The sequence below is a fragment of the Homalodisca vitripennis genome, chromosome 2 (assembly GCF_021130785.1).
Source record: "Homalodisca vitripennis isolate AUS2020 chromosome 2, UT_GWSS_2.1, whole genome shotgun sequence".
Lineage (NCBI taxonomy): Eukaryota > Metazoa > Arthropoda > Insecta > Hemiptera > Cicadellidae > Homalodisca > Homalodisca vitripennis.
This window is the reverse complement of record NC_060208.1, coordinates 108,991,933-109,017,297: the sequence shown is the minus strand read 5'-3', so window position 1 is coordinate 109,017,297 and position 25,365 is coordinate 108,991,933. Positions and strand designations below refer to the sequence as shown.

At 32.1% G+C, this 25,365-nt stretch overlaps 3 protein-coding genes across 4 annotated transcripts in view; 2 read left to right on the top strand and 1 right to left on the bottom strand.

The window, feature by feature from the left end:
* Window positions 1-15,053, top strand: part of LOC124354560 (protein shifted) — a 32,559-nt gene extending 17,506 nt beyond the window's left edge. The window contains exons 6-8 of the mRNA XM_046805112.1: window positions 2,959-3,054; window positions 5,344-5,553; window positions 10,823-15,053. Coding sequence (XP_046661068.1) covers window positions 2,959-3,054; window positions 5,344-5,553; window positions 10,823-10,917 — 401 coding nt within the window. The 3' untranslated portion in view covers window positions 10,918-15,053. The remainder of the gene's footprint in view (window positions 1-2,958; window positions 3,055-5,343; window positions 5,554-10,822) is intronic.
* LOC124354561 (5-demethoxyubiquinone hydroxylase, mitochondrial) lies at window positions 535-24,090 on the bottom strand. 2 transcript variants are annotated; one of them, XM_046805113.1, is made up of 4 exons: window positions 23,961-24,090; window positions 2,554-2,717; window positions 1,425-1,574; window positions 535-904 (listed from the first exon to the last, which is right to left on the bottom strand). In XM_046805113.1, exons 1-4 carry the CDS (start codon window positions 24,026-24,028, stop codon window positions 627-629), a joined length of 660 nt encoding a protein of 219 aa, XP_046661069.1. In that variant the 5' UTR covers window positions 24,029-24,090; the 3' UTR covers window positions 535-626. The 2 variants fall into 2 exon arrangements, with proteins under 2 accessions (XP_046661069.1, XP_046661070.1); XM_046805114.1 differs by lacking the exon at window positions 23,961-24,090 and adding an exon at window positions 23,496-23,634.
* Window positions 23,481-25,365, top strand: part of LOC124354562 (DNA-binding protein P3A2-like) — a 55,975-nt gene continuing 54,090 nt past the window's right edge. Inside the window, 1 exon segment of the mRNA XM_046805115.1 lies at window positions 23,481-23,624. The gene's annotated coding sequence lies outside the window, so the exon portion shown is untranslated.

Sequence of the window (25,365 nt, the reverse complement as noted above, 5' to 3'; positions counted from 1 at the left end):
GACAATGTTTTTTGGTACATTTTCAGTTCAGTTATTCTATTAGTGTCACTATGTAAATCCTAGTTCTATATGGTGGTGGTATCTATTAGAAATGTTTACATATATTTTACATGTAGGAGTTTTGTAAGCTATTGTTACCATTTGCCTGTTACTTGTAAAATAACAGAAATATAAATAGAAATAACAGGCTGAGATTTGGATTTAGCTGTCCACAGGTGAAGTGTGTGAGTGTTTGTCTACTTATTGTTTTACTCAATATAATTTCTATATATATAAATTAAATAAATTTGTACATTATACGTTATTAAATTTTATTTTATTTAATGTTATACTTCACAATTGTTTTTTCAAAGTGAAGGACGATCACCTGTCATACGGTATTATAAAACTTTATTGTTATCTTGTTGATCAGGGGAAAAAAGTCCCTGTTAAATGTAGACAATTATAAAGTATTGAGTAGTATTAATATTAAATATTATTAAAAGTATTAATAACCAAAAGAGGATAGTTCTCACAAATAACTTAAATGCTCTGTGTGTATGAAAATACATTAACTTTATTTGAAACAAAATACATACATGGTACAAGTTTAAAATACAAAATTACAATCCACTTAGAAAGGTAAATTAGACAACTTTAGAGATTGAGATGGCAGCTTTGCAGCCAAGTTTAATGGTGTCAGTGAGAAACTTGTAGAAAGGTGCCTGTTCAGCCCCGTGATCGAGGCCGGTATCGTGGTGCTCCTGTTCATCATCTCGGAACTTTTGGATGGTCTCAAGCAACTCCTTGTCGATGGAGGGATCCGCCATGAGTGTGCGCAGCTGGTCGTTATAGTGTTCCACAATTACAGATTCCACCGCAACTGTACAAGCCATTGCAGCTTTGGGCCCCATAAGTGCTGTGCCTGTCACATGAGTTTTAATAATGTGTTTACTGCCAAATAACACAATAATTGTTAAACTGCTCAGCAGACACCTAATTTAATATTATATTTAAACAAATACACTATAATAAAAATGTTCGTTTGGTTGGCAGAAAAAATGAAATAAATAACCTAAACATAATAATAGAATAGAATATTCCTTTATTGAGTTGAAAACACTGAACATTGTACAGAATGCGTAAAGATAAAAAAACAACAAATCCTCATGTGACATCCACTCCTTCTTACACACAAACTATTACCAGGTACTCTCACTATCATGCCAAGCTACCTCCGCTACCTGAAGTGAGTTGAAAACACTGAATATTGTACAGAATGTGTATAGATAAAAAAACAACAAATCCTCATGTGACATCCACTCCTTCTTACACACAAACTATTACCAGGTACTCTCACTATCATGCCAAGCTACCTCCGCTACCTGAAAAGGTAGCAATTATAATAATTTCATAGCCTAGCAACGTATGACAATGATACTCACCTGCACCAAGAGCAAAGCCAGCGATGTTCCAGAGAGGCACCATAGCAGTCGGTCGAACTCTGTATTTATTGATAAGCTCTTCAAATTTAGCTTTGTGAAACTTTTCTTGTTCCCACATCTCCTGGATTTTGGGTCCAACAGAAGTGTTTCCTTGAAAAATGGAATAAATTAATGTATTTAACATACTGTGTACACATCTGTTACTTGTAAAGTTTGAATACATAGACATATTGAATATCTCACATTACATACATGACAGACCTGAGACATATGGCTCCACTGCTGTTCAGTTGACTAGATTCAGGAAACTTTTTAGCAGTTCTACCAATTCAGGGACTGTGTGAAGTTCAGACACAAATGAGACTTCAGTTAACAGTATGGGATGTTGGTACGATCATAATAATTACTTTATGATGTTCTCCATACTCTGAATGACGCCTAAGTCCTGGACACACTAGAAACTTATAACTGTGTCAAAATTGACTGAGGATTACATTTATACATCCAGCTAATACAAAATTATTGTGGACTATTCATAATCTAACACCCCCAAATATCTGATTTCTACTACTATGCCTTGAGTGGTACTGGCTACAAATCTTTCTTCTCAAGATATATTATTGTTTGAATATAACAAACCTATGTATGATAAAGCCACAAATTTTATGTTTTAAGAAAGTACTTTTCTTAAAACCACAAGGAGCTGCTAGGTAGGTAATCAATTAGACATTAGTTACCCATTTATATCAATCAGATGTGATTTCAGGGCCCTACTGAAGCCTCTACAAGTCACTCATCAACTAATGTGGAGGAAAATCAAGGAGAAAGTCAATTGATCCTTGGAATGGAGGCATTGTGTTTACACTACTTCCTGTGTGTATCTTGTGGAGAATAGCCACTATCATCAAGAATTGAATCATATACCAATACCATACTAATTAGTAGGAAAGAGCACTGTTCATTCAAGTGATATCTGTCCTAAGCAGGATGAATCCCTATGTTTTTAAGAGAATATTGTTTGATCCTACATGAAATAATAGTTACTATATCCCTGACATTCTGTCTTATTTGTGAATCAGCTTTGATATACCTCAAATGCAAAAGCCGATATTTTGTGGATTCTACTAACCTAAAACTGCCATTTGGCCAGCATATATACGATCAGCTCCCAGTTCTCCAGCATGATCCACTCGGATGATGCTGTCTAGTTCCTTGGTGGTGCGGTGAGCCCACCGGCAAGTCACAGCATGCAGTGGCGCTCGCTGGGCTCGCAATGCGCTCTGCATTTTAGGTCTGCCAACACAACACAAAACATGTAGTGTAATACCACCACAGTATCAACACAGCAATGAGATTGTTAAGGGTTTACATAGAAATGTATTCAATTCCAAAAAAGGTCTATAAAAATAATGGATAAACAAGTGTATGTGTTATTAGTTTGGATTGGAATTTCCTCAGTAGTTATTTTTAGTATCCAATTTCCATATATGAAATAAATATTTATGTTATCTTTTGACTCACTATTCTGTTCCAGGTATCTGTGCTGAAAAATGTCAGAATGGTGGGAAATGTATTCAGAAGGACAGTTGTGAATGTCCGAAAGGATATTATGGACTCCGGTGTGAATTCTGTGAGTTATAGTTAAGTGCACATCTTTTAATGGCATGACTGATTAATTTTAAGCGGATTGTTTGATATATATAAGAGTGTTTTTTACTACATTCAAAACCTCTCTAAAGTATATTCTAGAGGTAAAGATTAGACTCTTAGTGTCTCTAAACATGAGTCTCCTAGTACCTCCTCCTTTTATATCCACAGACCTTTAAGTCTGGTCACAAACATTATTACGTCACTCTGTCTGTCAGAAGTCTAAAGAAGAAGTGGTCTTAATTTTAAGTTCAATTTTCTTAGTAACTGACTTTGGTGGCACAAAAATCCAAATATTTCTTAACCCTTTGGATGCCAAGCAAATTTCAAGATTCGTTTTGAGTAATGCCATGCATGTGAGCTGTGGGTGTTTCCTGAGTGCCAGTGGTAAATGGCCTACAACAGCCAAGTGTGCCAAGCACAAAACAGCTATTTTGTTATGTTAGACTAAAAATTGTATAACTCCTATCCTAATACTGATAAATGGACAATTTTTGTTTTGTTTTGTAGGTTATGAAATATACTGTTACGTAATAACAAAGTTTTATGATAATATCCAAAAATATAAATAAGTAAACTAAAAAAAAAAAATAAAAAAAATTTTATTTTTTATTTTTTTAATTAGAAAACTTATATTATTTTACTATTTATGTAAACATATGTTACATTTTACATTAGTATGTATAATTATGAACCAATATAGAAAATTTCAGAAAGAAATATTGAGAAATAAAAGTTTTATAAGATTTTTAATAAAACTTTACATTTGGACTAAAAAGCTAAAATATTGACAATGTAATGTAAGGGCATGTTATTGTAAGGACTTTTCTAAACAAAACTATATTTATTAAACTAGCATTGAGATGGTTGAAAAACATTGGTTAGGAGCCTAATGCATGTTCACAAAAAATAAAATCATGACAAATAGCCTATTTTTTTATATTATTTGCTTTTACTCACCCTCAGTTATTGAAAAGCAGAAAAAGTCTAATCTTCAATCACTCACTATTTTTTAGTGCCTATAGTCTATAGCATAGGCCTATTGAAAAATGTTACTAAGTCTATAAAAAACTATGCAAAGAAATGTCTCTATATAAAATATATACATTGTTACATAAACGTTCAGTATATTTACACTCGTGGCGGGGGAGACAGTCAAGGTGGCAACCCCGGGTGCACTTGACACATACTGTCCTGGACCTTATACCATAACAAATTATATATCAATTTGTTAAGTAACTCTTCCCCTTTCGTTTGATGTATCTGTTATGAAGATTCGCTTACTATATGATTTAAAAAAATAATATAATCGCAAAGCCGAAAATATCGGCCCGCGGCACACTTCGGTTAAACGTAATGGGCCGAAAATATCGGCTCTCGGCACACTTCGGTTAAACGTAAAGGGCCAAAAATATCGGCTCTCGGCACGCTTTGGTTAAATATAGTGAGCCGATAATATCGGCCCTTGGCACCCAAAGGGTTAAACTAAGATCTGTGCAATTGGTAAATATTCAAAATGGTAACTCTGTTTTCAGCACTTTGTACAATTATGTTTTTGTTAATTGTGACGCTTACAAAATCAGCTCTAATTGTACATTATTACATACAAGTTGTTTCCCAGAAAATGTAGATTACTATTATGTTGAATAAAATAAATAAGAGGTCCATACATATGTGATAACAAATTACTGTAATGATGGTAAGAATTGTAAAAAAGAAAGCAGCTGGTTTCTTCAATTTCAACAATGGGCAAAGTTGCAGATTCATAATGTGAAATATTGTTGTTGTATATCAATTACACATGAAACCTTTCCTATCCAGTGATTCATTTTTTAATTTGCATTATAAATAATGTAAAATGCAAAATCTCACTGACATATTGATGTGTCAGTGAAAACTACAACTAGTAATAATTTTGACTAAGATGATTTTTTATAAAATCATTGGTTTAGGTTATTTCAATTCTGTTAATATGAAATAAAAGAAGATGGATTTTACTTTCCCGTATTGATTTGTTACTGAGTATAACAGATCAATATAACAAACAATCAAACTGTTTTACTGTGCAGCAAAATAGTTTGAAGGTGAGAAACCTTCTCATCATTTTATTTTAATAGCTAAGAAGGTTATATTACATTCATGTGAGTAAAATAATTGTATTTTCTTAAAACTTAAAAATATTTAATAGTTAAAATAGTAGCATTAATGATATAATAACAACAAAGTCTATGTTAATTTGAATTGTTACTGAAGAATCAAATAAATTTGACAGCCAAATGCAGCATCGCCTGTTTGAATGGTGGCCGTTGTCGCGGAGTCAACAAGTGCAGGTGTCCTCCTGGTTTCCTTGGCAATCACTGTGAAATTGGCCGCCACATCGCACCCGGCAGCTCATGTGCCAAGGCTTGTGGACATGGCAGATGTGCAGCGGACAACACTTGTGTCTGTGATGCCGGTTGGTTCGGCAGATATTGCTACCAAAGTATGTGAGAAACCATTCACTATTTTATTGCAAAATCCCAAACAATCAAATTGTCTTAACCATAAGTGTGCCATAGTGATGTGGTTGTTATTATTTTGTTGGTGTTGTTCTAATTGTTATTTTTGATTTATAATGAAGTTTTAAATGTCATGTAATTTGAATGATTTATTTTAACTAATTGACCATGGTTATTTTAACAAAACTGTTTTATAATTCTACATGTACCTTAATTTTGCTATATAAGTTAATTATTGCTTTTAAAATATATTAATAGTTCAATATATATTAATAATATTTGGACTAGACATTGTGCTACAATACTAACTTCGTCGATACGTAAGATCACTGAAGTATATTACAAAAATATTGTATATATTGACGAGCAACCTGTTCACACATTTTTTTTAGTTGTATGACTGTGACTGTTATGTAGCAATAAACATCTTGGTTCTTAACAAATTTTCTGTACCAGTTTTCAAAGCAAAAAAATGTTATGGTAGCAATCGTTCAACCATGTTTCTACATGAGGAATGCCACAGTAGTAATATATCATCTTTTTCTAATTTAAACCTTTTTGTTTGTATTTTAGGGGTTTTTAATATTTTGAATTAATTTTCAACCAAATATAAAATTATAATTTGTAAATTATAAAATTTATTTGTGTTTGGAAAAAATCTGTACCATTGTAAATCACACAACAATAAAAAAAGTGAAAGTTAGCTATTAACATCAATCCATATAACATCTACTACTTTACAAAACATGTTTTGAATGAAACATTTACGTTTAACATATCTTTGCATAAGATGAATAGTATGGAAATAGAGTGTGAGTTTCAGCGCACTCTTGTTGCTATGGAACTATACTTCTTGGGAAAGATTACAAGTTATTAACCCAGTTGTAATTATATTTCATGAATATCATTTCACATTGTTAATAATAGCGTTGTCCAAATTTCATATTTTTTGTTTCATCAGTACTTTTTAAAATTATATCAAACTTGACATAATTATGAATAGGCCTACCACAAATCTTCAGTCTTCTTGCAACATTTCTCACTAGGTGTATCCTTAATGAGGTAAAAGTTTCTGATAGCATAAAATAGGTAGATTTTTATGACCTATACTGATATCCCCAGTTCCACTTCCAATTTTTAAATCAAACAGATAAAAATTATGAAACTGTCCAATCACTTAATGGATAATCCTGAATAATGAAAGGCGTGCTTCTGTAGCAATTATTATTTTAAATGTATGTTTTCATGAGTATTTTACAACAGATAATGATTTTTACTTAACAAAAATCACTCAAACCTAACAGACTAATGGGAGATCCACACTCCAATCTTCACATCAAACACGTCATACAGGGATCCTCTTTCAAAAGCTTTATATGAGGGCCATCTTTATCGTGCCAAAACTTTTAAAATGGCCAAATGTCAAATTCAAAGATCAATTCAAGGAATGTCAAAGCTGAAGCCATTTGGCGAGTTTTGTAGTTGTCAGTCAACAATTTTGCCAACTAGTGAGCATATAATTATCTTTTTGTAGCCTAAATGTTCTGCAACAAGAGAGAATGAGAAGATTTTGACACTTCTGGGAATTCCAAAGACAAGGCGTTTATTATGAATCTATGGTTTTCTCTAGGCACTTTGTCACTTCGTTCTAAAAGGCTGTCTGTAGCGTTAGACTTGTGTCCTTGACCTCCTTCACATTCACACATTTCAGCCATCTTTAACACCTTGCCTGCCACCATAAGAGATTCTCAAGATTCCTGGATTGCCAACTTGTGCAGTCGTGTTTTTGGTTGTGAAATTAGTTTTGGACTATTGATACTGGTTAATAAAATTGATTATCAAAAAATATATGTTAAGGGGATGGGGGGTTAACTCAGACCCGATCGGGTCGGCAACAATATTTTTCAACGAAAATTGCCTTTAAAAAATTGTTGCCGACCCGATTGGACCGACGTTCAAATTTCAGTCGACCTTGATATTTTACTTTATACTACTGTGATGACAGAGTGTGCGTGCACTGGCTGACTAGCGCCAGCTGTTACCAGACACCAGCTGGTGCCAGACACAGTCCCTCACACGTCCCCCACTCCTTTTCCTTGCCGCTTACAGCTGTAACACGGGTTGTTTCGCGCCTAAATACTTACCTCATTGATATTTCACGTCCTTATATTCACGCTGTGTCTATCCGTGTGCGTAGGCATTATTGTAAATGTGTTACTGTAACAACTCTCCAAGATGGGTGAAAACCTAGAGGACAATGACATACAGTTGTTTCTGGACGTTCCGATGAGCAGTGAACCTGACATACTCAGAGTGAGTGAAGGCGGAATCGGAATAAACATTGATTCTGATGTTTCTGATTCGGACAACATGGAGGACGACGAGGACTTCATCACTTACGACTCTATATTTGAAACTGATGACGAAAGTGCTGTGGCTGAGAATGAGAATGATGTTTATGAGGAAATGGAGGTAGGCCTAGACGTAAACTTGGACAATATTTCTAGAAATACTATAAATAATGTGAGTGAGAACGGCGGTATCGAAAATGCTAGTTTGAACTTGATCAATGTAGATAATGAGGGCCAGGAAGCTTTAGTTGTTGGGGATGACACTACTCTCGCTGATAAGTATAAAAATCTTAAGGGAAAATCAGATAAGGTAAATATGAAAGTAGAGGAAGAGGGTAAATGGAAATTGTTTTATGGTAAACAAAAAGATATTGTTTTTGTTGGAAACGAAAAGTTTAATTTCAATCTACCAAACACAGCAAAACCAATTGATTATTTTTTGTTGCATCTAACTGATGATATCCTGGAGATCATGGTAGTCGAAACCAACAGGAATGCTGCACAAGTGTTGAATACAATGAGACTAAATCGCAGCAGTAGGCTTAAAAAATGGACAAGCACCAATATCGATGAAATGAAAAAGTTTTTAGGGCTAGTTTTGTATATGGGCTTGATCCGAATGCCTGAAATAAGTGACTACTGGTCATCAAAGATGCTATATAGAAATTTGGTAGCAGGTCGTGTAATGAGCCGGAACCGGTTTCAGTTGCTATTACGCTTCTGGCACTTCAATAACAACGAAAATATGGACCAAGAAGGCCGTTTGTCCAAGCTTTTGCCGCTTATTTCTCACCTCAATGAGTGTTTCAAGAGGAAAAAAAGTCCAGGTAAGGAGCTTGTGGTTGACAAGAGTATGGTCCCGTTCAGAGGTCGTCTGCTTTTTAAGCAGTACCTCCCTAACAAAACCCACAAATATGGGATCAAAATATTTAAGGTTTGCGACACAACAGGCTACACTTATAAAATAAAAGTGTACATGGGAAAGGGGACCTGCAATGAGGATGGGGTGACAGTAGCGACATCAGCTGTCATGGAGCTAATGACTGATTATGTAGATAAGGGTCATATACTATTTGTGGACAATTTCTACACATCCGTGGATCTTGCCAACTCTCTATTAGCAAGGGATACTCACTTAGTAGGTACGGTAACGAGCAACCGTGCCTGGTTTCCCCACAAAATTACAATCCCTCCGCAGCTGAAGATAGGGAAAGGTGAAATGAGCTGTTTAGAGTACCCTTCTGGCATAGTGTACACAAGGTGGGTGGACAAGAGAGAGGTAAGACTCATGTCCACAATTCATCCTCCAGGCTACGTTGACACTGGTAAAAAAACCAGACAGGGTGATCCTATAATGAAACCCTTAGTTGTGGTAGAATACAACAAGGCTAAAATGGGCATAGATCTGTCAGACCAGATGTCCTCCTACAACACGCCAGTGAGGAAGTCGATGCGCTGGTACCACAAAATCGCAGAGGAATTACTCCTGGGAACAGCCATCGTGAATGCATGGCTTGCCTATAAGAACGATGCAGATGCTACCGGTACTGCCCAACGAGGAAGAAAAAATGTTTACTCGATGAAAACGTTCAGAGAAAAACTAGTGTTTAGCTTCCTGGGGTTAGAAGATGAAATTGTGGCTCCTGTTCGCGTAACTGGTCATCACTACGTTTCAGAATCATCTACGTTTGTTGGAGAAGGTAAAAACAAACGTAGATCAAGAAAAAACTGTAAGATTTGCTACCAAACAGCTATGCTTCAAGGAGGTCGACTTGCAGCCAAGAATCTTAAAAAAGTGACCACTTTTTGTGAATGATGTTCAGGGAAGCCTTATCTCTGTAAAGACTGCTTCAAGAATATTCACAAATAAATTTGAATACAACTATGTAATCCTCTATTTCACATATCTTTGTGGCCTATTCATAATAAACTTAAAACCTTTCTATCCTCAAACATATCATTGTAACCATAATAAACTTTGTTTTTTATAACAAATTGAATATGAAATTTAATTTACTACCCAATAACTCAAAACTAGCAGCTTCAAATATTTAATTTAAAAAATTCCCCATACAATGTTGGTGAGGAAAGTACAATGTCAAATTAAAACTACGTTTGTTTCAATTATTTAAAAATGTATAAAAGAAAAAACCTAAAACATTTTCTTAAAAAAAAAAACCTGCCGACCCAATCGGGAGTCAAATGTTAACGATATTGCGTGGTGTTTTTAGCTAACCTATAAACAACAAAACAACTCCAGACAACGTTCTCTAATTAGTCTCATATCTGTTTAGAAACTTAGTTCAGTCATTTGCAACTAGAGTCGAGCGTAACGCCCACAGTGGCAACAAAGAAAAACCATGGAAACGTCATTGTGCCGGCCGATTGGGTCGGCATTGCCGAGTTGTAGCAATTACGTCGCCGACCGATCGGGTCGGCATGGCAGGCAAGGTGTTAAACTTTCTACACCGTCCATGTACAACAACATCACTCATAATGTTTTCTCCGTAAACACGGCACATTCTCCAATGGATTTCTGCTGCACTATTCTCTTCTGCTTGCAGGAAACGAAAATCACTCCTCAATTTACATTTGGCAAAAGAATAAATAGAGGTGGGCATGGATCCCGTCAGGATCAGATATGAGGGGTTCTACTGAAATCTTTGGCATTTTAGAAAAAATTACCAACAATTACAGGGTTTATTAAAACATTATATTTAAGTATATAATTATTTTTTTAATATCAACAAATGTCACATGGAAAGAAATATCTAATCTTATATTTTATCCATATTTATGTATTTAAATTTTTATATAATAATTTATAATAATTATTATAAGTGTTTTGTTACTAAAATTTAAATAAATAAACATACATTATTTAAAGTCACATATTTTTCAGGACATCCCCACAAGAGAAAACATCATGACTCCCACACTACAGAGTCGAGTTCAGAAGTGGATTTGGAAGAGGGGAGGATTCGGCACAGAGTATAATTCAGGCATCCGTGGAATTTACTCTGAACAGTTGGAAATAGTTTTATTTCACTTCACTCACTCTTCTAAATTTATCAAAATTGCTTAATGGTAACAGAAACTTCATAAAAGCATTTGCTGTGATTTTCTAATTCAAGGCAGAAATTATAATGCAAAAGATGCAAATGCATAAAAATGGTGTCATGTTGTCATTGAGACAACAGTGTAAAACATGCATAAAGTGACTCTGAAGATATGCATATCAATATTATTTAATATTGTGCTTCATTTTTATAGTACATATTAGTAGAATCCTCATATTTGATATGTAACAAAATATCAACATATGAGTTTTGTATTGTACTTCTTTCTCTTTGTCACTAAATTATGATGACGTTTTCTCCTGATACCTAACATAGTGATCAAAGTTAGTGTAATTTATAAATGCCAGTTTTAATGCAAACATTAAAAAATATATTGTTTTTACTGTTTTAATGTTACTACAACTCTGTAAATTAATTATGTTGAGGCAAAAATATTTTAATTTTTTATTGCTTGTTGCCAAGTGATAAAGTTTTGTAAGATCATTGTTTACATTCTTTTCAGAGTAATATCATTCTAGAGAATATTTTTCTGGAAGAAATTATAGAAACGTATGAAACAATGTTACCAAAAACGAGATTAGTTTTTTTGCAAGTACTAGATAAACACATTTGTTATACATCTTTTGCAAACAGAAGGCTGGGCTGTAGTGATGGTGACGTTTTATTTAGGACCATATATTACAATTCCATGTTTTTATATTTCAGAAACGTAATTCTAAACAAAATTAATCACTATTTACATATAGTACTTTGCAAACTATTTCAAATAAAATGACAAAATAAGTATAAAAATTAACTGAATTTTTTTTACATTTGCATTTGGAAATGAAATTTTACTTTTGGTCAAATATACCATTTTATTTTGGTCTAGAACAATGTGTATTATATATATATATATATATATTTTATTTGGTTGGTTTATTTAATGGCATTTCATGTAGTATTATAGAAATTATTTTAAATCGGACTAGCTGAGACCACGGTCGATCCGACAAAACAAAAATCTGGATTAAACAGAGTATGTTATGCCGTTTCCATGCCCTGTGGTTACTCATCCTTTCCAACATGAGAAGTGGCGGGTGTTGTGTTTTTTGTTGCTCGAAATACATCAACTCGCCCGAATGAGATGTTGCTTCTGCATGGCTTACAACTGTGATTTTTTCAGCGTTTTCTCCATCAGTTTCCACCCTGTTATTGGCATTTTTATCACAGAAAGTCTCAATATATGTAATCATTGAGTTCTATGAATAGTCAACTGATAAACATACATTTGTCCTACACTCCGCAGTCTAGGCAGACGACAAAAAGCTAATTTTAAAATTTCCTGGACTTTTAAGTCCGGGTTACCCGGATATCCGACATAAAGAGGTCCGACTTAACAAGGTTGCACTGTAAATATATTTTAATTGGGTTTTGTTCAACCAAAATATAATGTGCAAATTTTTCACTTAAAAAAAAAAAAACAAATACATTACGAAAATCTGTTGGATGGTTCTTTTATAATATTTTCCCCAAAAAAATATAAGAAATTCACAGAATATTGTTTGGTATTTTATGCATATCTAGTTCAGAAGTTTCATAATTTTTGGGAACAACAGCACTAGGACAAGAGAAATAACTATTGGCATTCAAATGATTTAACAAAGTTGAATGGTAAACCAATTCATGTGTATTAAGTGTTGACTAATCTCTATAAGGTTCTGTGAAACACAATTAATTAATTGTTGATTTGTTTTATGTACTTTAGTTGTATAAGGATAGCTATTATTTCTTTTCCTTGTTACTTATTGAGATTGTTGATAATAATTTAAAGTATTATTAATTTAATTTAAATGAAAAAATACTGTTTATGAACAATCAAGTCTAACTTTGAATTAATGTTTAAAAACGAAAAATCAATTATTAAGCCTAATAATTTTATCATTGACATTATATTAGATCAAAATTTAAATTATGGTTGTGATTTAGAAGTAAATCTCACAAAAAAATGACAATTTGATTTAATTATGGTAAATATTTACTTTCTTTCTAATTTTTAAGCTATCAACACTTCCACTGCAATGTCTGGCACAGTATGATTATCCAGTGTGAGTTAAAAGTATGGATACAGTATGTTTAGTTTTTGATGGATAAAGATGAAGGGATGGAACTCGGGACACCTTTTTAGGAAGTAAAAGTGAACTTTTTAATCACTGTTACAACTTTGCCCATTTTTCAAAAATGGGATTTTGGGGAACTCAACATTTTAAAATATAAAGACCCATTAAGTGACATCTCATTTGAAAGATCTTGGCAAAAGAAGAGGAAATGTGAAAACTAGAGCTTTCTATCTCAGTATGAAATGGTAGCTAATTGAAATTAATTAAGTTAAAAGCATGGAAGAATCCTGCTCAACATTCAATGGACAAAGATAGAACTTTGTTAATTCCAACCAGAAACCATGATACAAACATGATCTTCTTCAAAACTGATAAGATAAGGAAGGCCTGCCTGCATCAGGTAATAACTGTAAAACAGGTTTAGGTTTGTAAGGGAAGTGGTTGTCTATTGAAGTTATTTACCTTCTGAATATGGATGTTGATATTTTTTTGTCTCAATTAATTTTTAATTGATTTCAATTAGCAGTCATTTTATACTGGGTTGAAACAAAAAGCTCTAGTTTTCACAGTTCTTGTTCTTTTATCAAGACATTTCAAATAAGGTGTCATAGTTTTATTTAAAAAAAAGGATATAAGTCTTTACTTTTAAAAATTGTGAGCCGCTCCTCCAAAATCCCATTTTGGGGAAATGGGCAAAGTTGTAACAGTGACTAAAAAGTTAACTCCTAATTCCTAGAAAGGTGTTCCGAGCTCCATCCCTCCATTTTTATCTACCAAAAACTAAACAGAGTGTATTCATACTTTTAACTCATACTGTAGAATAACAGAATTTTGGACATTTACCATCGTTGAATGTTAGAAAAAAATTCAAATACTAACAGATTTATTTTGTTAAACAACTTGTCTATTTTTAAATATGGCTTAAGCTTTTTCAATGGCATCTTTAATTACTGTTAATTTTCTTGCATGTTAATCTTACGTTTCAGGTTTTGATACCTGAAAAAGAGAACTAATAACAATACTCAAAACTCAGTGTTTCAATGTTTGTAATATCTAACGATGGTAAATGTCCGAAATCCTGTATCTTTAAATTTATTTTTGGTAAAACTTTCAGAATATATGTACGTTTTATTTATGTAGTAATACAAAAAGATTTATCAATTTGTATGTGTTTCATTAAAATTCTCCTAATGTTGCACACTCTTCATAAATTTAAAGAATCATATTTACCGATAGTAGAAAGCGAACTAGTCCATAAAAGCTTTCTAGCAAGTTATTGGATATTTTGTATACAACTTGTCTATTTTTAAATATGGCTTAAGCTTTTTCAATGGCATCTTTAATTACTGTTAATTTTGTTCCATGTTAATCTTACGTTTCAGGTTTTGATACCTGAAAAAGAGAACTGATACCAATACTCAAAACTCAGTGTTTCAATGTTTGTAATATCTAACGATGGTAAATGTCCGAAATCCTGTATCTTTAAATTTATTTTTGGTAAAACTTTCAGAATATATGTACGGTTTATATATGTAGTAATACAAAAAGATTTATCAATTTGTATGTTTCATTAAAATTCTCCTAATGTTGCACACTCTTCATAAATTTAAAGAATCATATTTACCGATAGTAGAAAGCGAACTAGTCCATAAAAGCTTTCTAGCAAGTTATTTGATATTTTGTTATACAACTTGTCTATTTTTAAATATGGCTTAAGCTTTTTCAATGGCATCTTTAATTACTGTTAATTTTGTTCCATGTTAATCTTACATTTCAGGTTTTGATACCTGAAAAAGAGAACTGATACCAATACTCAAAACTCAGTGTTTCAATGTTTGTAATATCTAACGATGGTAAATGTCCGAAATCCTGTATCTTTAAATTTATTTTTGGTAAAACTTTCAGCATATATGTACGGTTTATATATGTAGTAATACAAAAAGATTTATCAATTCTTATGTGTTTCATTAAAATTCTCCTAATGTTGCACACTCTTCATAAATTTAAAGAATCACATTTACCGATAGTAGAAAGCAAACTAGTCCATAAAAGCTTTCTAGCAAGTTATTGGATATAGTAAAAACTGTCTTGGAATTGTATTATCTGTATACAAGCAAGAGTTCTTTGAAAGGGTCTTTTCTCTTTTTGAAATTAGCAGCATTGATTGTGAAAATACTAACTTATCTGGTTTTCTTTCCATTATTGTTACTGAAATTTGCAAGACATTTTTGACAAAGGGTTGTCACCAATCACCCATTATTGTTATTGAAATATGCAAGTTATTTTTGATAAAGAGTTGTTACTCTTTAATGGGCATTTGGTTTTGTTTTAGGTTTTCATTTAGATGACTGATATTTTGAAGGAACGTAAAGAAAGCACCATGTCTTATCATAGCAAAACTTGTTTCAAATTATAAAAAAATAACTTAGGTGGCAGTTGAAATAAACATGAACTGTTAAACTGTTAAGTACTAACAGAGTAACAAATACCTTAGTACAAGTACAACAGTTCACTGCCAATGTCATATAGCACTAGAGTACTTACTTGCACTGTTTCTTACTACTGTCCTGTATCATACACCTGCTACAAACTTCACTATGACAGAATATTCTCATAAAATAGTTTCCATCAATTTTAACCAGAAACTAGCTCATTTCTTATCTGAGATTATTGATATGACATTGAAAACAGTTGATAATGGTTCTTTTAAGAGGATACGAAATAAAAGAATGGCATTGATTATTTAAAGATGGGATATTTTATTGGAGAATGGTTTTTGTTCTGCTGAGTATAATATATATGAAGACCCTGAAGATAGTAGATGTGTTTGTGTGGTAATGAACGAAAACCAAGGTTTGATTGATTAGGAGGTATAAGAAGATTTTTAAATTCCATTAACTGTGGTTCGTGAGAACTCTTAGAGAAAACTTTTAGAAACGAGTTATATGGTTTTAAAATTGTTCCGTAAGTTTCTGAGAATACTAGAGAACTAGAAGGCTTATGAGATAGTGAGTGGCGTAGATAAGAGAGGGGCCCAGAGAGCCCGGATCCCCCAAACCCTAGAGAAATTGTAAAAATATTTTATGTTTACTGTAATTGGTTTTAAAATCCTTTGAATAAGTAACCCACCTTTTACTGTGTAATTTATATCCTTTCAATTTCTACTATGCTATTAATTTATTCACTACAAAGTCAAGGGTGAAATAAAACCTTCCTAGTTTGGTAGAAGACAATTCATCGGTGCTTGCCGATGAGGTGTAAGTGAAAAGTCAGCTATACTTGGAAACAACCGTATGTCTGTATCGCTTATCTACTCTTACGTTTAGTTTACATTGCAGCACTCCAGAATAAATTCTTGGAAAATGTGTTTTTTAAAGTTATTTTGATTAAAGCACTAATATAATTAGCTATTTCATAAATATGTTTGATTCTCCAACCTACAACATAGATTACATAGTTTATTCTGATATATAGGCTGAATGGTTGAAGAATATCTAACATGGCTGAGCAAGAAATTAACTTAATAAATACTGTATAGTTTACTTAAAGTACTGGTAATAATAATAATATATAGGGTAACAAAAATATCACGCTTCTAAATATTAGGACAATTATTTATGATTTTGAAAATTTTGTTTTCCTATAATATCACACTTTCTTTCCTATCCCTAACAAGCTACTGACGACATAATTTCATTAAAACAGAAAAAAGTACAAACAATTTTACAATGATTAGATTCCGTACAAGGATGCAGCCTCCAATTAATATTGGCGAGGATTTTTTGATGTAATGAATGGACATTGCAGTTTTTCACAATCAATTATAGATGCATATACAAAAAAATGATCTCAAATGTAAACATAAGATTCAATTGAAATTCTTATTCCTTTATATATTTTGAAACTTCTCACATAATGTCATAAAAATTGTCATAAATAGTATCGTGGTTTTTGGCGAATTTCTACCATGGGTTTGCAAAATGTTTGAAATAGTTTCTTCATGAGAAAGTATTGGTCAAGGTTAAACTACTCTTTATATTTCAAGTTTGAGTACGCAAAATTTATAAAATTTCGTGAATAGTTGATACATAAGTATCAAGGTTTTCACGAGCTCTCGTAATTGGTTTTAAAAACATGTCAAAACCCATTCTTGAGCTTATCTATAGAACTTCAGAGGGACTCAAACGGTACTTTTAATATTTAAAAAAGTCTGAATAGGATACAAATTTTCATTAAAAATTTTGTGGTTTTCAAACCCGTTTCTTAACAAATTGTGTAATATTAATTTAATGAGCCTAACAAATGTAATCAACTGTTCTGTGTAAACATTGTTTATTATCTGTTTACATTTGTAGTGAGTAAATTGTCTAAAGAATAACCAACATTGTTCAAATTAGTTTGTTTAAAACCTAGCTATTTTTTATTTCAGCGATTTAATAAGTACTAATCTACCTTAAAAATTGCATGCACATTTGAAATTGTGTGAGAAGCTGCGGGTAACTGCTAGTAATATTATACATGCAAAGTGTCTTTGCTTGTTTGTTTTACTTTCACGCAAAAACTACTCAACCGATTGTACTGGAATTTTACATGGACATTCTCAGGGCCCCTGGAATGAATCTTCTTATTTAGATTATTCTTATTTCGAAAATCCCTCTGGGCTACACCCTACTGGTCACTAAAGCAGTGAAAAATCCCATCTTGCTCTCTTAAGTTATGAAATATTAATTGAAAGAGCCTATTTAACATAATCAAATTAATGTTATGTGTAAACATTGTTTCTTGTTTTAAATTTGTTTTACATTTATAGTGAAGTAATACTTTCTAAGAGTATCCATGATTTTTCGTTACCGTTTTAGATTTCAGCAATTAGGTAAGTATTCATCTACCTTAGAATAATGTCCTAAAAACATAAGATGGTCAGAATTGGACGCTTGAAGACTCCCTTTGAAGCAGTTGGCAAGAACTTGCTAGATGAAAGTTCGCTAGACTGTTGCTTATGCATTAATGTACAGATTCCCAGCTCTAAATTGTTCTAATATTATTTTTCAGTTTGTAAAGATACATTTGGTAATTTACTTTTAACTGTACATTTTTACAAAATATTAAGTATTAGATATTAAGAAGACAAAAATTATGTCTAACGTCAATAATATTATAAATTAAGTCGCTTTTTTTATTGTGTGTTTGTTCTTCGATAATTTTAAACTACTCAATTTGATTTCACTGTTTGCTATAAATTAGGGCAGGTTCTAGGTTATAATACATCAATATTTTAATCCTATGAAACTAGAGGAAAGTTTGTATGGTGTGGAAATTTGAAATGTTTGAGAATAGGGGAAAATAATTGTAATATGTAGAAATGTATCTAAAGTTACTAAACACTAACTATACTATTGGCACTTTCAGCTGAAATTCACCAAAGGGGCAGAAAATGTTTTATTTACATATAAAACTTATGACTATGTCCAATATAAAAGTGCTTGGATCAATTAGTGTAAGCATACTGAAAACAAAGGAGTGTTACTATCTATTTGTACTAATAATTGAACCAGTGAGTGATTAAACATCTAATGCATTGGAAATACTACTTAAATGCTGTGTATAAAAACTCCCATTTAACCCACAAAGTATGAATGTGTTTTGCACATAACTGTATTGAAACTGGTTTTGGTGGCTCCTTGATATTGTTGCATGACATTTTTGTTTATAGGGAAAATAGGAATGGCACACTCTGTACCCCTATACTGTATGGATAATACAAGTGACAATATGCTTTTTTACTGAATTAATTAATCTTCTTAATCTTATGAATGACATTATTTTCCTTATTGTTAGGGGATATAGGTCTACTTATGTTTGAAAAATATCATAGCAACCTCTAATATTACATCATAATGCTTCACTAAGTAGGCTAACGTCTTCAATTTTGAAAAATTGCTATGAATTGCGAGTAACTGCTAGTTTATATAAATTTAAAAGGGGACTGATATTAAAACCCACATAGTTATCTTTTGGACAGAAGTGGCCTCTCTGGATCTGTGATATATATTTTCTGGATCGGGAAACAAAGCACAATTCAACTATGAACAAAACATACCAAGAACGAAGTAAAATCCAATGCTGTTAAATTTATAAATTTTGGACTATTTTTTTATTGTGGCAACAATGGTAAAAACTGAACATTATAATATAGCTAGGTAAATATATAATTTCACTCGAACCAGCAGTGACATACTCATGCAACACCTTACTAAATTTTGCATGAAAAAGCAGCGGGTATAACTTGCTTAGCATTGCTGTTATAAGACACAAAAATGTAGTCTAACTTTAACTTTTTAATATTTCCTAATAAAAGACTGTAATGGCAACCTATCTTAGTTGTTTTTTGACAAAAGTAGACTTCTCCGGAGGATGTGTATGTTATATATTTTCTTGACTGGGAAAAGAAGGCAAATTTAATTTATGGAACAAAACATATTCAGAAATTAACATTGTAGTAAATCTTACAATGGCAATAAATATAATCTTTTTGAAGTATTTTCTTGAACAATGGCAATAAGGCAAATTCAACCAATGCGTCATAAATATATTTCCTCAAACCTGAACGTGCTCATACAGGTGCAAAATCTACGAAACTATGTGTTTAAAGCTGCAGTTTTAATATTTCAAATGTCCACAATTTAGATGTTTTATTTATCATGAATATGTATATGTGTTATTCTCCATAATTTTTTATTTTTTTAATTTTATTACTACATTGTTGTTTATATTTATTTATTTAAAAAATGTTATTATGTTATTATTATTCGTCATCTACATTTAGATTATGAATTAGTAATTTGATATTAACTCAAAATGTTATTCTGGTACTAGGGGTAGGGGTACTCGATAAGGGACCCGGTTTTTTATATCGAATTGCAAACGTTTTAACTTAATCATAACCACTCGATATAATCAATCGATATGATTAATTATTTTTAACGATTAATCAAATAATCTATATAAATTAATAGCTGTAAATACTTTAAAATAATAACTCTTAATGTATATTTTCAATTTGTATATATGTCACATTTGATTATTAAAAATGACAGCAATTTTAGAAATACTACACGACATTGCTTTGGAAGATGATTAAGACAAAATGTTTTTCATGACTTCAAACATGTTGAATTGTGAGAAAAAACCCTTTGTGGGTAAAGAAACTACCTGTTATAACTGTGAGAGGAGCAAAATATCGGTCGTCTTCAGTTTTCCTAATTTTGGTTATAATAACTGGTTTGATCACTGTAATATTAGATTCATATTTTAATTTAAAACATATGATTGTTATTGAGAAAAACTATATATACTTTATATCGATTGATAGTCTAGGATATGAGATGGGAATATTCAAGTATCGATGATTACATTCTTCGATATAAAAAATAAACGGGTCCGCGTATCGTACCCTACCCTCTGTGGTACTTATAATCATTTTTTTAATGCTTACTTTTTTACTATTCTATTTCATCGTTTTCTATCAATTTGTGTAATCTTGTGTATGGGATTGTGGTAATCTAATGGGTTTACCGTGAATAAATAAATAATAATTATTGTATAATAATCAGACTGAGAGATTTCTGACAGTGAGCGATACTAAAACAATTTTGTAGTGAAAGCATACCAAAGCTTTGTGATCTTAATCGCGGAGGTAAATGTCCAAAATCTGGAGGAATACTGCTTGCTATCTTCTCTTATGAACAATGACTACTCAGGATCACTAAATCTAACTATGGCTTGGTGTTACCCCATGCATTATAAAGCCGTAGAATCTGGGGTTTGTCTTCATAGCATTTCCTAGGAATATGTAAGGGGACCTTGTCAAGTCCCTATACTGTGCATGTAAAAATGTAATGTTTAGGACCCTTAGAAACAAGAACTACTTGGTCGTACACATGTAAAACTTTGTGCATTGCTTATTTGTATTTTCTGAATAATGTTTACTATCCATAAGTTAATATAAGGTTAAAACAAAAAAATTACTTTAATAAAAATAAAACACCCACTAAAATTTTCTATTTTTTGCTTATAAATAATTTATTTCTAATTTTTTTTCTGAAGTGTTTTAACAATTTAATTACTAGTTAAACATTGTAGGATACACACCGTTATCCATAACATATAAATAAAATTCAGGCTGATAACCAAAGAGGTTAATGACAAAAGTGTACCTGATTGTCAGGAAAAGTGATTTTCCGGTATGGTGCCAAAACTGCAACTTGTCCTTTTGTCACACTAAAAGTTCAGCACCCATTACACAATACAGTTTTTTCTTCTTCCATATCTTCCCTTTTCTTTGGCATTTCGTTTTAGTTTTCTTTTATTTTTAAAGCATTCTAGAGGCTGCTTTGTTGGCAGTTTAAAACCTATTTTGATTATTTGTTTTAGGTCCCCGACTACCACAATTTTCTCTAGCATTACCATCATACTTTCTGAATAACTTGCACCTTACCCAGAGCACCACAGTTACATGCTAGTATGGCATTCTAACACTCAACTTTTAATGTTTTTATTCAAAACCAATTTGTTTTTGGGAATTCTCCTCCCACGATGACGTTATTTAATGATACTCATTTGGATTTTGTGTGCGGCCAGAAGACATTTTTGAAGTAAAATTTGTATTTGGAATGTCCTAAAAATATGTTTTATTCCAGCATAATAGGCTAGGCACTGCATTTTTTATGGGTATATTCATCACCTGAAAAACAGGCACTTTTGGTATTTGCACCATGTCGATTCACCCTTTGGGCAAAGTTCGTGCTGGTGAGGAAGTTGTCAGTCGAAAGCAGATGAAAATATATCGCCCACACCGCCTTTCTCATTTTTCAACATTTTCCAAGGTTGTTCTCGGATTGCTTTACCATAATATTGTTTGATACTGTCAATAATGCATCAGTAAGCCTACCACATTCCTGAAATAGGTTTCCTCATCATTTAAACTTTGGGCCTAGTAGATTGTTCAATCTACGTAAACGACTACCCATCCTTTTTGAGTGTCCTTATACACTCCAATTTAATGATTGGGATTACTATCACCTTATAGCTTGGCCTGCTCAACAGATGAAAAGCAGAGTGTCTCCACCACCTAGATTATATATATTATATATATATTGTTCTGACCGTTGGTCTAAATGAGATTTTTAGAGGTAAGGAAAATCTAGGTCGGTAGGTATGCATTCTTTAAATATTTTTTTAAAGTATTAAATACACATTAGATAATCAAGTGGTATATATCAAAATGCTCGGAAATATATGTATGTATCTTAAAAATATATTATAAAACTAAAATTTAATTTTTTTTTTTATTTTTTTGGACTACAGGTTCCTTAAAGGACATTATTGTTATAAATATTTTCTTCAAAGCCTACTTCCTTTTGTTCATTATAATAAAAAAATCAAATACAAATAGTAATTTAGCATTGAAATTAAAAATACACCATTTTAATTACTAATATATTTTGTATTTTGCCAGCAGATATTGAGTCTTTGCTAACGCTATGATTAAAAATATGACCTACAGTTTAATATTTTTTAATTTCTAAAAGTTTAAATAATTTTAAATATACTTGTATTTCTGATTGAATGTAAATACTAATAAGATATATTATAAATACATAAAGTGAGTGACAGTATATACTGATGTATAGGATGTGTTATTGTTGTTAAGTATTTAGATCGGTTATCAATTAGATTATTATGTGGATTTTTTATTATTTATTATGCTATTGCTTTTTTTAATTTCTTAACCATAGTCATATATGCTTTATTTATATTCAGGTTGTGTTAGAATGTTATAAAATTGGTACCGCTCCGTTGGAATCAATAAAATAAAATAACTGACAATGAATTTCAAATCTTCCCGGTTCCAAGCTCAAGAAATAAAAAGTTAAAATATTGGTGGATATTTTTTATCTTTCACCAATGAAAATTGACGTTTTAGTATGAGGTGTGGTCTGATTACAGTCTTTGCCTACCTCCGCTAGAGTTCAGCCATGTGTCGTATGAAGTTGACGACCAATCAGATGCTGAGTTTTTTTAGGAAACACTTATCAAGTGAACAGCAAAGTGCCTAGCAGAATTGAGACTTATAATTTTATTCAAGGTATGGTAATTTTTAATTTATTTTTGTTTAATTTTGAACACGAGTTATAAAGTTGGTAGGACACAGTAGTGAGAAACTGATAATTACCGGTCTTCAATGATAAAAACATCGTCTGCTAAAACGCTAATGCGCAGACTCGAGAATCATGGCGTCTAGAAACATTCAATTCCCCTTTCCTTTACAAAGCAAGGTATCGATCGATAATCATGGATGACACTAGGGTTTTATACGAAGAAGTGTTTAGCTTACCTGGTGATGTCTTCAGTAATGCAGATGTGATTTGTAAAGTTGTAAATGGTTTATTATATATATTCCTGTAGAGTACGAGAACGCGCTAAGTTATGTTTTCCTGCTGAAAATGGCCTTCTCTTCACGCAGGTGCGTACGCAGCCGTAGTTCTGAATTTTTAACTGGGCCTGCTCGAGGAGCGCAAATGGCAGACGCGCGATTCCTAATGTCCTATTAGTTCTCGGAAATAATATTATAAACTGCACGTTCAATTGTTATTTACTCTTTTAGAGAACAACCTACAAACATTATCGTTCCAAACCTGATCCCTCTCCTATGCTTATTCCCCAAGTTCAGAATGGATGCCTTACAATCTAGTCCATAAACAATCTATGGGAAATACTAAATTACACGATAGTAAATAATTATGAGATAACAGCGAATTAAAGGTCCTATATGGTCCAAACATGTATTTATTCAACTTACCTTATCTGTTCACAATAATTGGTGAAATTCATCTTGTTCAAATATTCTAATAAACGTAAAGATCCCATAATGCCGTGTCAATAGTTATAAATTTATTGATTTTGACTGTCAGTTATTTTACCTATTGGACATAAAATGAGAAAGACAATTTCTAACAAATTAAGATTAGGCTATTTATATAAATATATATATAGAGGCATTAGTTAGGCTTGGACCAACATTAAACAAAATAGTTTGTAGCCTATGTTCAGTTTATAAAACTGTAACAAATCTTACAAAGAATGTATAGGCTACATTTAATCTCATAATTAATTTATGGATAATTTTTATATTTAAAAGGCTAAGGATAGCTATTATACTGGAAAATTTATTACATGGCTGCAGCATTATGCCTTACACAACAGTAGTCACCCATGTTAAATTGGTACTGAGCCGCATGAATATGTAAAGAGAAATTAAAGTAAAATTTATTTGTAACACTAAGTTAACTTTTATTTGCTGGAAAGTATTTGTTAAAACTTTGGATTATTAAATTTGTATAAGTGGCAATAGCCTAATTTAATTTCAATAAATATTCAATCACATTATTGAAATATATTTAATAATGGTAATATATTGCCGGGTAAGATAGCACATTCACCCGGCAAGTGAGAGATCCGGGTTCGAGTCCCGGCAGAGCAAGTACTTTTTGTGATTCAATATTTATTGAAATTAAATTGGGCTATTGCCACTAATAGAAATTTAATGAATGTAAACAAAAGTCATTTGACAGGTATTTGGTCTTCCGATCATATGTTAGTTTGGTTATTTAAACACATATGTGAAAGAAGCGGCCAAATACAAAATAATTTAATCGTAAAAAGTGAGGGCTCTGTGGTGTAATGGTAGCACATTCACCCGGCAAGTGAGAGATCCGGGTTCGAGTCCCGGTGGAGCAAGTACTTTTTGTGATTCAATATTTATTGAAATTAAAACTTGGATTGTTATTATTAAACACCCTATAAAGAAGTGTGAGAAGCGACATTAATCACTATGTGCTCTCTACCAATTAACATCCAAGCCCCTATAAGTAGGCCTCATAACTTTTTTATGTAGTTATTTATCACAGTAGTAAAACACAAGTGAAAATACATGAATGACATATCTCTACTTTAATAACAATTGAACTCATAAGCTATGTTTTCGTCTTTCACGATTGACATTTGTGCATGCCCACTGCTTTATCAGTTAGCTTATTCTCTAAACATTACACACACACACACACACACACACACACACACACACACACACACACACATATATATATATATATATATATATATATATATATTTATATATACATCCTCAGTGTCACATTTCTTGAGTTGAAGAACTAGTAACTTAATTGTTCCCAGTTATAACTTAC

Coding starts and splice junctions, on each gene's coding strand:
- LOC124354561 (XM_046805113.1), bottom strand. CDS start 24,028: ATGGGATCTTTACGTTTATTAGAATATTTGAACAAGATGAATTTCACC. Junction 2,718..23,960: donor AATTATTGTGAACAGATAAG/GTAAGTTGAATA, acceptor TTGTGTTGGCAG/ACCTAAAATGCAGAGCGCAT. Junction 1,575..2,553: donor TGGCCAAATGGCAGTTTTAG/GTTAGTAGAATC, acceptor CCATTTTTCAAG/GAAACACTTCTGTTGGACCC.